Source organism: Barbatula barbatula, assembly GCF_947034865.1.
Source record: "Barbatula barbatula genome assembly, chromosome: 16".
NCBI classification, from domain to species: Eukaryota; Metazoa; Chordata; class Actinopteri; order Cypriniformes; family Nemacheilidae; genus Barbatula; species Barbatula barbatula.
Genome location: NC_136779.1, coordinates 5,196,124 through 5,212,155, shown reverse-complemented (window position 1 = coordinate 5,212,155; position 16,032 = coordinate 5,196,124). Strand labels below are relative to the sequence as shown.

The following is a 16,032-nucleotide window of genomic DNA, read 5'->3' as shown; positions in this document are numbered from 1 at the left end:
ATACTATATTTTTTACATTGCACAGACATGAGAAGCCGAAAATGTTAAGAAAGCCATGATATAAAATGTCTCAAGAAACGAATTCACAGCATATGCATAAAGATCTGAAACACACACGCATTCATGTACACATGAACCGCACAGATCCTGTAGAGCAGGCAGAACTAGCTGTGTTGTGCTCTCCGCTTCCTTTCAGCTGTCTGAATGCTGGCTGTTTGCCCTTTACTCTGGCCAGCGCTGTCAGAAAGAATCAGTGTCCTCAACACACAGGCCCCGTCCAACACAAAGAGCCCCTGCTTCAGCTAGAGATGCATGGTGGGGTGCCCGGAGAGAGAGAGAAGGATACATCACCAGGACAGATGGGTGGAGAGGAGGATGAGGGGTAGAAAAAAACATGGACCATGGTCTAAAAAAGCTCATGAATAAAGCTCTGGTTTACAAACACAGTTTGGTTTGGAAAAGGCAACTTTCTTAGAGCGTGTTAGACATTTAAAAATAGAAACTGAGTTGTTTGAATAGAATAAGCTTTATGATCCTCAATAAAAAGTTCATATCAGGGGATAGTTCATCCAAAAAGTATTTTTTTCATTATTAATTCACCCTAATGTATCTCCAAACCTGTATTATATTCTCTCTAATCCAGAAGACAAAAGAAGATATTTTGAAGAATGTTGGTAACCAAACAACACTGAACCCCATTGAATTCAATGGGCACAAAACCACAAAGGCATTTCTCAAAATATATTTTCTTGTATTCCACAGTTTAAAGGGTCATATACAGATTTGGACTCATATCCCGTAAGGATGAATAAACAATGTTAAAAAAAAATTATTTAACATAAAAAGGAAATTTGGAAGTTACAGTTAAATACACCAACAAATCTGCCTGCAGAATTGTACCTCTTAGTTAAATAAACAAAAGTGCTACAGTCTCAGCAGTAAATCCAAATGTTACTGTCGAGAAAAGTATACAGCACACAATAGAAGAACAAGTCAAGTAAAAACAGGAGAGAAAGAAAGAGAGAGCTATCCAGAGTGAATCAGACGTCTGACCAGAGCTCCACGGCTTGATCGATGGACACTAACCTCTATCGACCCAAGACCACATGCGACACGGTCATACCCGTCTACAACCCATTCTGCACATCTGCATCCAATGAGTTCATCCAAAAACCTCATATTACCATATTACCACAATCCCCCTCAAAACACAACTAGAGATAAATTATTGTTTTTTGGGAGATGCTTCAAGCGTACATGGATTTCTCAGACATAACAGACCTGAGGGGAAGCAAAGGAAAACCTTCAAGAACAAAGCATTACTAAGAGCAAACCGCCCAACTGAACAGAGTAAAGAGAGTTTTGAGTGCACTTCGGTTTCTCCTCCTTGTGGCACAAGTATATCTATCTACACGTCTTCAACCACAGCCCAATGAACTCATTATGGGCCTTAATAGAGGCCCTGTTTTTGTCAAAACAACGAATAAAGCCTCAGCAGTCTGCAGAAGGGAAGTATTTGCTTCCAGACGCTGTGCATCTGCAATTCACTTCTTCTGCATTTAAATGCCACATAGAGTCTCCTAAAACCCCCAAGGCCTGGGAGACCAGGTAACCGTGGAAACCTGATTAGTAACCTGACACTAGGTTTGGTGTGCGGTTGCTTTAGCTTGATGTTTCTAGGACGTCTATTAAAAAGCAAGCTGACATCCACCCCCCATTCCACCATGCTCTGCCTGTCGCCACCCAAAGGCGACCCTTTGACCTCCTGATCCTGAAAGGCCTTTCTAGTCGTTGTGTCAACTCCATGTCACATTCCAGCTGTAAAGGGAAGAGCTAGTGAGCGAGCGAGAGAGAGAGAGAGTGTGTCTGTAGGCTGGTAAGAGAATTCACAGTCCCCTAATTACAAACCCCTTCCCCTCTGAGGGGTCAGGATTACACAGTAATGCTATTCAGAGAAGGCCATTGATTAGCAGGACACAATCATCAAGCAGAGAGAAAGAGAGTCAGAGCGAGAGAGAGAGTGAGAGAGAGACAGAGAGAGACAGAGAGAGAGAGAGACAGAGAGAGAGAGAGAGAGAGAGACAGAGAGAGAGAGACAGAGAGGAAGACTTCAAAAGAGAGCATATAAATATGAACGTATGTACTGTATTTGAACATGTATGTTTGTGCCCCTACCAGCAAGTAAACAAAGGTTATTATAGCTTAATAAAAATAAAATAAACACACATTTAGAGATTTAAATAAAGTGGAATTAGTTTTAGTTGACCTACAAAAAAAGTTAAACCAAAACTTGGTTGGCAAACTGTAAAACCAAAACTGAAATAAACAAATCACTGTATAGAGCAACACAACAATTGAACAGATAAATAATAAAATCAAGAAACAATCGCTAAGAATTATAACTAATAATAGCAAACAAATCCGAAAAATTTTACAACCAGACTGAACTAAACAAATCCCAGTCATTTACATAACAATTAAACGATTCATAAAAAAATCGCACAAAATTATAGCAAATAATAGCTAAAAATTAAACTGGAAGAAAAGTACAACCAAAACTGAACTAAACAAATCACAGTATATTTCAACATAACAATTAAACAGATAAATAATGAAATCATAAAAAAAATTCTGCATGCATCTCTAACCCATGCTCCCATGATTGCCTAGCATTCTGACCTGCACACATCACATAATTTGCCTGGCTCCTACTCGAACTGGATTTGATGCCAAAACAAACCGAAAAACACCCTTAACCTTGTCTAATGACCTCTGACCTCTCACAGATTCAGCCTGATGATGCCAAAGGATGCTACACAAACACATAGTGAAGAATTTCTAATCAACAAAAAACTTCCTTCTCTCCCAAGCACAAAACCTTTAATCCAATAATGCTGACGAACACGCTGGTAAATATTATCCTTCAACTGCTCAACAACTCATGATGTCAACCATCCAACTGATGAAACCGATAGAGACGTAAAACCCCAACATCTCTCCGACGTTCCGTAAAGGCGATCTTAAAAAGGCTTTTATGACTTGGATAAATTTTAGTGGCGGGAGGTTGTCATTTGTTTTATTTGTCGGGAGGGGGTTTATTAACGGCAGGGATAAAGGCGCGCTGGGTATAGCATGTGTAATTAAACGAAGGCTCCTGCTTTTCATTAGCAAGCTGCTAATCAACCAGGGTAGTAATAAAATGAGTTTTGTTAATCAGGTAGGGTAAACTTGATTTGACTGAGTTTATCAAAATGTCTGAGGCCTGGTGTAAACAGAGGTGCATCTCGGGGGGGTTGAGTGCTCATCCATCAGGATGATAACTTAAAGCACTGACTTTGCACGGGCGATTGGTCTCCGTGTTTTATCAAATTAATATCGCTGGCGCGTCATGGGATAGAAGGGAGTTGCAACACTTGTAGATAATCAATGGAAGTTGTAAATATGATTAATGATGGCTTTTTGCACGGATTAAGCACTTAGTCTGCCTTCTTTGAACTGATACGAGTCTTCTACACTCATGTGAACACACGCACAGAGGTAGATCGTACACGCCAACATAATATTACAGAAAGCCAACGCAGCTCCTATCTAGACTTTATTATAAATGGAAGCGAAGAGTTCAGATACAGGTAAGTAATTGTTTTATCGCAGGCAATGATGAGCTAGTCTCCGTAACTCTAATTTAATCTCGACTCTCTCTCTAGAAACAACAGACAAGCGTTTTAATTATTACGATGTAGGATAAAGGTCTTGAGAAAACAAATGTGACTATACCAGACCTGTAGGATATCATCATGTTGGACAACTTTTGAAAAAATAGGTCATTCAAACTTTCGTCCTTATAATTAAGCAAGCAAAAGTGTCAGAGACTTCAAAAGTGTTGTTGTTGCAAAGAGCAACACTCACTTGACTTTTTTAGGGGCGTCTGTTGGAGCCGACGTGGATTTGCGCTTCCGTGGCCTTCCCGGTCCTCTGCGAGCCGGACTGCGTGAGGTTTCTTCTTTTCTGTAAACGCGCACACACACACAGAGCTGTCAATCACGCTAATTCACACTAATGATGTTGAACGCTACGAAACACTAAGCCACACTAATTGTGAGAGTGGACTAGTGGGAAGACTTAGGCACAGCTTAAGCTTCAGCTAAGAGGTCTCAGCACACGCTGGGTGGTCCCAGGAGCGTGTTACACGGGGACAGAGAAAGCACTGGAGAGAGAGTGTGTGTGAGATCGAAGAGCTTTCGATCTCTGTATGCCTAAATGGGTTTTAAGAGGTGCGTGGAACGCGAGAGTGTGTGCATGTCTGTGGTTTACTCACTGATGGTCATATTTTCTCTGTAGCTTTGCCAGCTCCCTCTGTTTTTCCTTGTAGAGCCTCTGCAGTTCTGCCAGTTGCATGCGCATCGCTAGCTCCTCCCGATCCAGCGTTTCCATGGTACCCTTAACAGGACACGCCTACACCGACAAAGTCCAATCAGTTTAGGCCAAAGTTCTGAACACAGTGGATCTAAATGATAAATGCTTACATTGTTCTGTATAAATTTCGTCTCTATGTGAAACACCAAAAAATGTGTATGATGCAGTAAATTATACAGTAGATCACAAGTTGTTTGCATCATTTTGGGGGAAGTGAAAGATGCAGCTTCGAGGCAAAACAAACAAGCAAACATAAATGAATAAACATGAGCTACTTGTACCGGTTCAGGGCGGGGCGTCCACTTGCATTTTCTTCGCAGATTGAGGATTCTACGGAGGGGTGGGGTCGAGTCTGTCATTGTGGGCGGGGCCAGCTCCAGGGCACGTGCGGCAGCTAGGGTTGCCAGACTTTGGAGGTCAAAGGTCAGCATGTCCTCTTCTGCACAGAATACGAGGAAAGCTTAAACCAACCATCAAATTTTTCAACGATTAACTGACTGACATGAGAAATTAACATTACATTTCACAATCTATCACATTTTAATTAAATTTACTGTCATTGCATCACATTCGGCATTGCATGGGCTGAATGTGATATTACTTGTAACACATTTTAATAATAGGTCTTAACTGAACCCCTGTCTCTCCACATTTAAAAGAGACCCAGCAATGCAGACATCTAGCATGTCCCTATGGATGCAAGCAGAGAGACCTTTAAAACACAGAGAGAAAGCCTGAAACGATATAAGGCCGCTAAGCACGCCACTGTTTCCTGACAGCACTTTGTGCTTTCAGAGCCCGAATGAGCAATGATGATAGCTATTAACCAGAGAGCTTATCTCTGTACATGAGGCTTAGATGCCAGGAGCCATGTTACAGAGCGAGAGAGCAAGAGATGAAGAAGGGGAATTTCTAAACATTTATCACTGTCATTAGGGCAGGCCACATGCTCAGTCTCCACACAGCCAATGAGGCTTGAATATTCATGACAGCCAAAGCTGGCCTTGGGATACTGAGAACACTGTATGAGCGAGTTGTTTGCGCGTGTGAGCGTCTGTGTCCGTGTCAGCGAGCGAACACAGCTCGCTATTCTGTCGCGTCACAGCAAGACAGGCGCACAGTATGTGTTTTTCAGAGAGAGACCGCAAGGGGTGGTGGAAGGGAGAGAGGACAATAAGATGTGTTTATTGAGCTATCTATTTATTCGCAAACATCTTCTTACATGGAAAAAATCCAATTTATGCTCCGAGGGAAATGCACATGGAGGAAATCGAGACTACAAGAGAAGAGAACAAACTCACGAAACCCGTCAAGAACATGTCCACGTTTGCCCAAAAACAAATCAAGAGAAATCGTATATTCTGCGTAATGAAAATAAAGCCAACTTCAGGGACATTAACATTTGCTTCGTGAATCATGGCAATTAAGCATCCACCCCCAATTTCTCATTACCGTAATGCGCCTGAACGTTTCACTGTTGAGTTGTTTTGGATTTGCCATTATAATTCTCAGTAGTGATTGTCATTACTGTAATACAAAGTTTTTTTTTTAATTAGCATAAATTAAAGGCAGTAAAACAAATACTATCAAAATGCATAATGACTTTACAATTTAAATAAGCCTATATCATTGTTTTAAAGGATGAGATTTTTACCACTACTGTAATGAGAGATATTTTTACACACTGCTGTAATTTGGGTGTGTGTGGGTGGGTATGTGTTCGCATTACAGTAATGAGAATTGTTGTGGAATTGAATGATTTTGGCATAAAAATAATACAAATGAAAAAATGAAGCCTGTTTTTCTGACTTCTTATAGTGACCTTGACGTGTTCTTCACAGGTTTCACGGATTCAACCAAAAGGGAAGGATATGAGAGAAATGTGAATGACAAGCATAGGTTTTAAAAGAGTTTTTGCACCATTGAAGAAAATCTTTCAACTGAAACGGACCAAGATGTGAACAGAAAAGGGAAAGCAAGACAAGATGAGGAACACTGGTTTATTCTAGTCTGGCATGGTCTTTTTACCATGCCACTTTTACCCTAGTGGTGGTCTTTGTGAAATCGATGCCCATCCCCTACAGTAACAAGACCAGGTGGGAGCTACGAAACGATACACTGATACTGGATATAAGCTGAATGCATGAGATGGATGGAAGAACAGAGACCCGGTAAAAGAAAGGAAAATGAGAGAGGAAGAAGAGAAGGAGAGGTTGAAGACAAATGATGCTCTCCGGGTGATAGCCGAGAACATTTAGCCCAGGAAAGACTGAGTGGTAATGCTGTATGTGGCGGTATCACTGACCAATCAATAACAACTACCAACAATACTTCAAAGGACCTCTCAAAATCTATATAATTTTATCACATGTTATTTGTCCGCACTTCACGACGTCCGTAACGCCGCGAGGAACGTCAGCAGAGCGCTTGAGATGTCTGCAATAGATAAGCACCTTGAAATCAAATCTGTAAATCACTAAAGGCTAAACCTGATCGCATATGAAATCTTTAGCCGGCGAGGGACCGGGTCCTGACAGCCAGAGCGGGCTGCCTCACCTCCAGTTCTTTAATAATTCAGCGCCGGACGTGTTTATTGATGGCTTCTATCCTGCTGCAAAGAGCTTCATCATATTCTCTTATTAGTCCCTTTAGTGCAGCTTTCTTGGACAAGAATTACACAGCAGATTACATCCCTGTTTTAATATTGTCGGAAGAACACACACAAGCAAGGATAAGCCACACAACTGGCAAATCCAATTTAAAATTATAATTTAGCTAAAAACAATTATGTCATTATTTTTTCACCCTCATGTTGATATTATGTGAAATGTTTCAGTGGTTTATATATACAATTTAAGTCAATCGATGTTGATTGCTACCAACATTCTTCAAAATATCTTTTGTTGTGTTTTGCAGAAAATATTTTTTTGAGAAGATAATGGATTGGATGGATGGATAATTTTTACTTTTAAGTGAACTTTTCTTTTAAGATTGGTTTGGAGCATTATAACTGGTTTTAAGATCTAGACTTGTAAAGCAGTTTGGATAAAAACATCTGCACAATGTAAATGTTTTTTTAGTCCAGTCCATCTTCCTAAAAACCATAAATTTTGCAGTAAATGCGTACATCTGCTACATGTTAACTGTCAGCCTTAAGGAGTACATGCAATGCATTGCTCCACATTTTCATTTCATCTGTCTGTAAGCTAGACTGAGCAAAATGACAAAAACGCAGAATACGGTTAGTTTTTTTCTCCACGTGTTTGGGATTCCTCAGTTGCTGCTGTAAATAAAAACATTCTTTGTCTGGGAGATGCTAAACGTTCCCTGGAAAAGCAACACGTCTAAAACAGCACTCGAAACAATGGGCCCTAATTAGCCGACAAAAACGCTGTCGTCCTGAGAGGAAAAAGATCAACTGCTTTAACTTTTTCATCAACTTTTTACCAGGGGACTCGGCGAGCTGTGGGAAAGCGAAGGGGCTTTTTTCCATTTAAAATGAGCCTAATAAAACTGATCAAACAGGTTGAGGAGCAGGGGCAGGGAAACATCCCTTAAGATGACTGAGTGGACGTAGTCCAAAACCCGGCGGACCCGTGGGGAGCCAGCCATCATTAGAGCTGCCTTTTAAGACAGGCTAAAGCCCTTTAAAAACACTACCCCCTCCTTCCAGCTGTCTAAGTCTCTCCCACAGGAAGTGCGGAACCCCAAAAGACTGAGGAGCATTTGATCTTTATGCAGGAAAAGAAGCCAAGAAGGCTCAGTCGATGGAGTGTGTGTTCGTGTGCGCAATAGGGAAAAGGCTGGCCCGTGTGTGCGTGTGTTCCTATAAAAGTGTAAAACAGGACAGTCAGGTGATTGTGTATGTACTGTTTGTTTGGGTGTGTGTGTGTTGTCAGGATGGGCAGGTCTTTGTTATCTTAAATTCACATAAAGCCTGGAGATGTAGCTGGTCTGAAAGCCATGTTTTTGCATTTCTTTATGTGAGGAGAGAAAAACGAAATGAAAGGCCTCGCCGTGGTCTTCCCTGGCTGCCTGTATCACAGCCCTACAACATGCCTCATGCAAATCACTGATGAGAAATTAAATCATGTGTGGGTTTTGGCTGTGCTTACATTGTGATATGAAAGAACAGAAAAGCAGTTCTTGGTTTCTTTTACCTCACTTCTGCTAACACTTCTGATGTCACCTTATATTAGCAAGGAAGCAACTTCAACAAATGTTATAGATACGAAAGACTCAAAGGATTTCAAACTTAAAGGATGTCCAAAACATTTGGGTAGAATCTACAAGACATTTTTAAAAAGTGATAGTTCGACCAATATACAAATTCTGTCATCATTTACTCACCCTCTTGTCATTTCAAACCTGTATGACTTTCTTTCTTCCGTAGAACACAAAAGAAAATATTTTAAAGAATGTTGTTAGCCATCACACATTCACTTGCATTGGTTTTGTGTCCATACAATAGAAGTGAATTGGTGCCGTCGCTATTCGGTTACTAACTTTCTTGTTCCAAAGAAGAAGGAAAGTCAGACAGGTTTGAAATGACAAGAGGGTGAGTAAATTATGACAAAATGTTCCTTTTTGGGTGAACTATCACTTCAATGGGGTTTCTAACGTTTTTCAGAAACCATGACAGTTAGAATTTTACAAACATTGTTCATTTTAAATATACACTTTTTGTTTAGTCTCACCTTCATTCTCCCCCACGTCATTCCTCTGTTGTTGGGCTCGCTCCAACTCTGCCATTTCACTCAGTAATTCTATGCCGTAATTAGGGGCCACTGCATTATCAGATACAGACACGGGGGGAACCATGCGGGCATCTCTGGTGGCACAAAGAGCTGCTGCGATGAGCAGCTCCAAACTCCAAATGCAGCTGCCCGGGTACTGATTTCCCAGGGTGGAGGGTACGGGACAGGGGGACAGGGGTGGCGAGGGATGGGCGGTCCCTGGGTCACAGGTTAATCCACACTCATTGTCACCTGCCTTCTCTGGATCATTCTCACTAGGTCCCACAGACTGTGAAACCTGGACTTTGTCTTGTAGTTCCTCATCCTTCCCTTTGCTAATTTCAGCTGGAACTGAAATATCAATTTCACTTGTTTGGGTGTTGGGAATCTTTGTCGCTATATTTGAATGAGGGTTTGAAGGAGAATCGGGGCAAAGGGAAGTTTGCGATATGGTTGCAGGTCCACAAGTGACCCCCGACTCTCCTTCTTCCACCTGTTCTTCAGCTTGTATCACTCCAACCTCTTCCTCCTTCTCTACTTCATGTGATGTTCTGGTAGGTGAGCCCACTCCAGGGGGACTAACAGGCTCCTCCCCTTTAGGAGAAAGTGGGAGGGGTTGAGGCGCAGGCTCAGCAGGTTCTGCTTGCTCCGCCTCCAGGTCGGCATGCTCTGCCAATTGTTTCACTGGGCCACCTTTGTAACCCATGGCGATGGCGGGGTAAGTGTAGCCAGGAGGGAGATCTAAATAGAAAAATGAAAATAAAACTGATTGAGTGTTTCCAAAACACAGATGTTGGTTTAGATTCCACAACCTTGTTTAAAATCTATTACTGACGTAGAAATGTGACTGAAACACTAGCTGCATACAAACCAACAAACTATTACCATTCATTTGTTGTACACATTACAATATGACCTTGTCAGTTAAGGGGCACGGACCCCTGCCGCTGAAGTGCAGACATGTGGTGATATAAACTCTCTATAGAGAAGCATTAGCGACAGTGTGTACCATTTGCTGCGTTTATCTAGTATAACTCACACACATAATGGAGCCGGCGCCATAAAGACTATAACGCAGGCATGAGCGAATTTTCTATGAATATTGAATTATGTTCGAGTTGTTATAGATGCAGCGCGCCGCGCTAGTGAGAGAGAAAGATTGCACGTAGGAATGTTTGTGTATAAATTAGTCTTAAAGTGAGTGTGTGAATCGCATTCACAGAAAGAGCGTGTGTGTCTACATGATATCCGGGGTATATTGATGACAGCGTGGTGTCTGAGTGTGATTGCCGAGCTAGCCCTGTCACCTCCGCAACACGTTATTAATGGTGACCATCCGCCAGATAAATACATATCCCTCCGCCAGCCGGAACTCAAGGACCCCTGAAGGATAAGAGAGAGGCCCTGTCTTCTGTCTCCGTGACCTCCCTTCCGTTCCCTGTCTGCCTCTTTCACAGCACACTGCTCCCTGAGGCATCTCTTGCACATACAAATGCTTCAAAATAGATACAATTGTGCACAGATACAAACTCAAAGCCAAAATCACACGATTGTGCTTCGATTCACATTAATGGACTGATTTTGGTGATCAAAGGGGCAAAAAGTCCTTCAAAGGTTTAGTGTATCTTATCTGTGGTCTGCTATCTCGCTCTTCTTTTGACTGGCCCTGAGTCTCACAGACCAGGGGATTTTTCAGCCGCTCTATCTTTCCTTCACTACCTCTCCCCCAGGGGATTGTGGAGCCAGGCGTTGTGGCAAGACCCTAACCTTGAGAAAGAAATGTTCCAGCGTCTGTCCTATAGTCGATGTTTTGCAGACTCAAATGTGAGGGCATTGGGAGGGGTGACATTTAGAGAAAGCACTATTCTGTCTTTTCTTCTCTGGTTGTTTCAGTGCAAAAATGATTCTCTTGATCAGTGTTTTTGCTTTATTTCAAGAATGTTTGATTTATTTTTACAGGAAAAGATGATCAATTTACTTAAGCAACCTGTACAAATTTCTTTGGTTGAACAAAAAGATATTTGGACGAAACAGTTCTTGGACCCCATTGTCTACCACAGTAGGAAAAAATACAATGGTAGTCAAAAGTGCCCCAGAACTGATTTCTTTCCTACATTCTTCAAAATATTTTCTTTAGTGTTCAACAGAATGAGTAATTTTTCCTACTATGGTAGTCAATGGGAATAAGCCTTCTTCCAAAAATATTTCTCTGTGTTCATCAGAACAAAGAAATGTATACAGATTTGGAACAACTCAAAGGTGAGTAAATGACAACATTTTAATTTTTTGGTCAAAAAGTCCTGCCCGTGCTTTCCATAGCATATAAGAAACCACAGACATCTGAACTTTATCTACTCTATAAGGTTTATTTCCACTATGCACAATCTCATACTCTGAATAATTCTCTAAATAAACATCACTACACAGAAAAGCAACTTAAATGACTAATCACAAACGGTGCAACTTTTTCTCACCAGGCTCCAGGGACTGTGGGTAGTCCTGCGGGGGCTGGCCCTCTCCCCTCTTGTCCTTGGATTCAGCAGGTTTAGGCAGGTGGTGGGGGATAGCGTGGGGGCTGAGCGCCGGGGAGCGAGGAGCAGCAACGGCCGGGCTGGGTTCGGGACAGGGCGTGCTCTTGAGGTGGGTCCGTGGGGCGGGTGAGCGACAGCAGGGTGAAAGACGAGAGGCGCAGCCCCCCGGGGATGAAGAGGAGGGAGGAGGTTTAGTGGAGGGGCCGACGGGCTTAGTGGGCTTGGATGTGCGGACCTCAGAAGATCCTTCGACCAAATCGATGGGGGGATCTTCAGGTTTCCTCTGCAGGAAAACAGGAAATTCATTTAGTAAAAGACAAGCACAAGAACTTCATATATATGCTACAATAATGCTGTTTACTTGAATCATGACATGAAACATGTAAAGCAATGCTGTGAAATTGATTACATTCTTTTTGTAAGTTAATTTAGTAAATGAAGGTGTGTTTTATGGTAATTATAGAGAATTAAAATTTTCACTGGTATTGATTTTAACATTTTGGTATTCACAACTAACATTGTTCCTTCTTTTCTCACATACATTTATATTGAAAATGTAACCTTTCTGCAGCATGAAGCTAGTTAAGATTCATCCGTCTCAGGTTTCCCAGCACTGTTGCGTAAGGACAAGCACCTGACATGCAGTACAATGGGTGCTAATGATCTCCAGTTCACTTGCATTCGGCTCTGTGTCTCTGTATAAAAGCGCTGGGATAAAAGCTTGAATCGTAAATCTGCAGAGAACCTGCTCTTTCAAACTTCCGACATCAAAATGCGCTTCAAAAGTGAAAGTTGCGTGTGCTTTAACTGCTATGAATTTCTGAAAGCAGGAATAACAGGCCTTTCACAACCCTGGGTGCTCCGGGTAGAACTGTTGAAAGACTGGGCTGCGGAAGAGCAATAGCCATTGGGAAATCGGCCTGTGAGGAAATGCATCTAAACTCTATGTGCTGATGGTGTGTGTGTGTGTGCAAGTGTAATTGCAGTGTTTTCTCTTTGGTGTCACCTGTGAATGACTGTGTCTGTGTGCCAGCTCCATAGCCTGCGCCGCACGATGCTGCTGGTGCTGATGCTGCTGCAGCGCGTAGAGTTCCTGTTGCCGTAGAAACTGGGAGCGGGAGTAGACAGCGGGATGCTGCATGTGTGAGGCGGGCCCTCGGGCTCCATAAACAGGGGGCCACAATCCCTGCTGCTCCATTACATCTACAGAGAGAAAGTGTTGAGAAAGAGAAAGAGAGTGAGAGAAAAGTATGAACAAAGGTTTTTTTCTCTTGCCCTAAGGCGAGTCGCACTTATCGTTCTGAAGGCCTATTGATTTACGGCTATAAGGTTCTTTTGTGTCTCTCTTTTCTTCCACTCTTTTCTTCAAAAAGTCATCCTCCATCCCCAGGGCAAAAACTCCCATACTCACATTTCCACATCCCCTTCCTCATTTCGCCACAGAGGCAGAGCTCATCTAACCTACGGGCGGACAGAGAATGCAAACCCCTTCTCCTCTTTGCATCGTCTGTCACTTGCACTCACTGTTTGCTCATTCATACCTCAGCGGATTAACGTAAATGGATGGTCACCAGTGAGCTAACCAGCCGCACTCGCCTGATCTCTGGCTCGCGCGCGCCGCAGTACCAGTCAGAGCGATTCAGCGCTGCTGTCTCGAAATGTCACATGAATGTGGCTTTTCTGACAAGCCCTGCCTGACAGCCTGCTGAGAGTGGGCAAGGGGGTCGATCCCCAAATGGCTCACCATAGTTTGGTTGGGTTATTATTGCACTAATAAGGGTGATGGGTGCACAGATGTTTTATCAAGAGAGAAATTCGGTCATGCTGTCAGCATCTGTTTGGTATGTTTACTGATTATGCACAATACTTGAATAAAATCTCATCCAGACATTCATAATTTTGTTGAAGGCACTTAATGTAGATGCAGTATATCGTGCTTTGTCTTCTGACTGATCTCTGTGAAATAACTACATGTTACTTTTGGATAGACCAATATTCTAATCACAAAGTCTTCGCGCTTTTTTCCAGCGATTTTATCTGTGTTTGCCGCACCGGGTTTTGCGGAGGCTGAAGGGAGAGAGAGTGTAGAAGGATAAAGCGCAGCTGTGTAAAGCACTTAGTCTCAGCCTTGAGCCTCAGCCCACAGAAATTTCAACACAATATGTTTTTTTCAGCCATTGGGTTTTGCATGCTGCCGATTCCCCGCCCCTCCTTCCCTGATGTATGGCAAGGACCTTTGTTTGGGAAAGATTACTGGGACAGGGTTATGTTTCCCTAGGGAGGGATCCAGTAGATGCACTTCCCCTCTTTGTTGCAGAAAGGGGAGTGTGATGCTAAGGAGCAGAGAGCTAATTAAATTTCACAGCCAGCGTGGGGAGGAGGAATGCCAAACAGAGGCGCGCAGCACAGGACAGCACAATACATCGAAAAGCAGTGCGACGATGCGCGGCACGGCTAAGTGGAATGTGGTGGAATGGCGTAAAAGAGACGCACAGCAAATCAAAGCGCAATGCCAAACTGTACAGAAAAGATTTCATGAGCACAGCAAGGCACAATACAACAGTTCAAAGAGTACATAATAGCAGTTCAATTCTAACTTTGTTCGCATGGCATGGACAACACAGCACAGAATGATGTGGACAACTTGAGCCTTGATTCCTATTGTTCTCATGTAGATCGTGCTTGCAACGTCAAGGTCATGGCTTTCAATCTCTAGGAATGCACATATTGATCAAATAAATAGCTTCCATTGTATGTTGCCTGAATAAAAGTGTTGACAAATGTATTAACGTGCCAATGTATTGTGAACAATTGAACGGTGCAAGTTTTTTTCTAGAGAAAACATTGTTATCTCTATCAAAGTGCGATAATTTGTTTTCGTCGCTGAAACAAATGTGCTTTTTTACGAAAGTCACCTAGGCAGTTGAAAAACGTGTAAACATTCCATGGTAAATGTGCATTCTCGCCAGTCCTCACATTTCACAACTTTATAGATTCCCACAATATAATGTACAGTCTTATGTATTTTTCTCACTAAATATCTTGCTTCACCTTAAAATAAGATATTACATAAATAAAACAAGGGCCAAAGGGGACATTTCATGTTGACTTTAAGCAACCGACCAAACAAAAGAACCAAATAACAAATTGTGTCCTTAAATTGTTACTCTTTCCTGTGTCCCTCAACTCCTCGGGCTCCCTGCATTGCTACAATGGAGACGAACGCCTCAGGCCCACCTGGAATAATTTTACTGCTGTGCAAACAGTAACATATTCATACAAATTTAATCTAAACCAACAGACCCTGAAACGCACACCCACACAGTGCCTTTACATCACCAATTCTAACGCTCGCTTATCTATCTCCCTCCCCCTGCACACACTCAAAGTCAAATACGCAAGCTATCTACTTGAAATGATAATTTGTTTAAACAGTTTGAATAATTCCACTTTGCGCATTCAGAGTGTGCATTAGGGTCGCTTGTGAAACTGCTCCCATTAAGTCCATTCTACAATGTGCTGTAAATGCCTGCTTGGCTTAGTGAAGCGTTTCACAATAATGATTACAGAATGATACAGGGCAGAGAGGGGATGAGATGGAACCGGGGATGGGGGAAGGGACATGAGACCCAGGGGGACGAAATTCAGTGTAGAATTCCAGAAGGGAACAACAGGACTGACCGACCGCTGATTAGTTACTGGAGCTGCTGTGAGTTCAGGTTAAGGCTCATTCCATACTGAGCCCATTGTGACGAAATGACCCAAAAGTGTGAAGTTTTCATTAACTATTTTCTCCTAACAAAACTTATTTGGAAGTCTGGATACCTGGAAAATTGTTCTCCATAATATTAATAACAAAGTATATTAATTAGTTAATAATAATAATAATTATGTCTCAGTGGTTAGAGCATGGCGCTAGCAATGCCAAGGTCATGGGTTCGATCCCAGGGATTAAACATTCTTAGAAACAAATGTATAGTATAATGCAAAGTCGCTTTGGACAAATCCGTAAATGTAAATGTATTATATCAATTATCTATAATAAAAAAGCTCCAATCAACAATTTTTCTATTAAAACGAACAAAAAAACATTATTTAGCTTTTTCATAAAACATTAGTGTTTAAAACTGTCTCTTTACCTTAGCACAATTCACAACAAGAAGCTTATAGTTATGCTTTATAAGTTGAGCTGTCAGGTACGATTTCATCAGAAATGTAATTTTAGTTCAACCCATGCAACTACATAAAGTTACATGCAATTTTCCTTTAAATAGAGATGGCAATAGAGGGAAAAGTAATGCATTGCAGCTTAAATAAAATATAATCATCACTTATTTTTTTTGGCTAAAATG

At 41.9% G+C, this 16,032-nt stretch overlaps 1 protein-coding gene across 3 annotated transcripts in view; it reads right to left on the bottom strand.

Annotated features, from left to right (window-relative positions):
* Nucleotides 1-16,032, bottom strand: part of bahcc1b (BAH domain and coiled-coil containing 1b) — an 84,890-nt gene that overhangs the window by 12,766 nt on the left and 56,092 nt on the right. For all 3 annotated transcript variants that reach the window (XM_079476390.1, XM_079476389.1, XM_079476391.1), the window contains exons 9-14: nt 12,687-12,883; nt 11,624-11,963; nt 9,111-9,890; nt 4,695-4,852; nt 4,316-4,452; nt 3,907-4,005 (exon numbers count right to left, since the gene is read on the bottom strand). In XM_079476390.1, the coding sequence (XP_079332516.1) occupies nt 3,907-4,005; nt 4,316-4,452; nt 4,695-4,852; nt 9,111-9,890; nt 11,624-11,963; nt 12,687-12,883 (1,711 nt within the window). The remainder of the gene's footprint in view (nt 1-3,906; nt 4,006-4,315; nt 4,453-4,694; nt 4,853-9,110; nt 9,891-11,623; nt 11,964-12,686; nt 12,884-16,032) is intronic.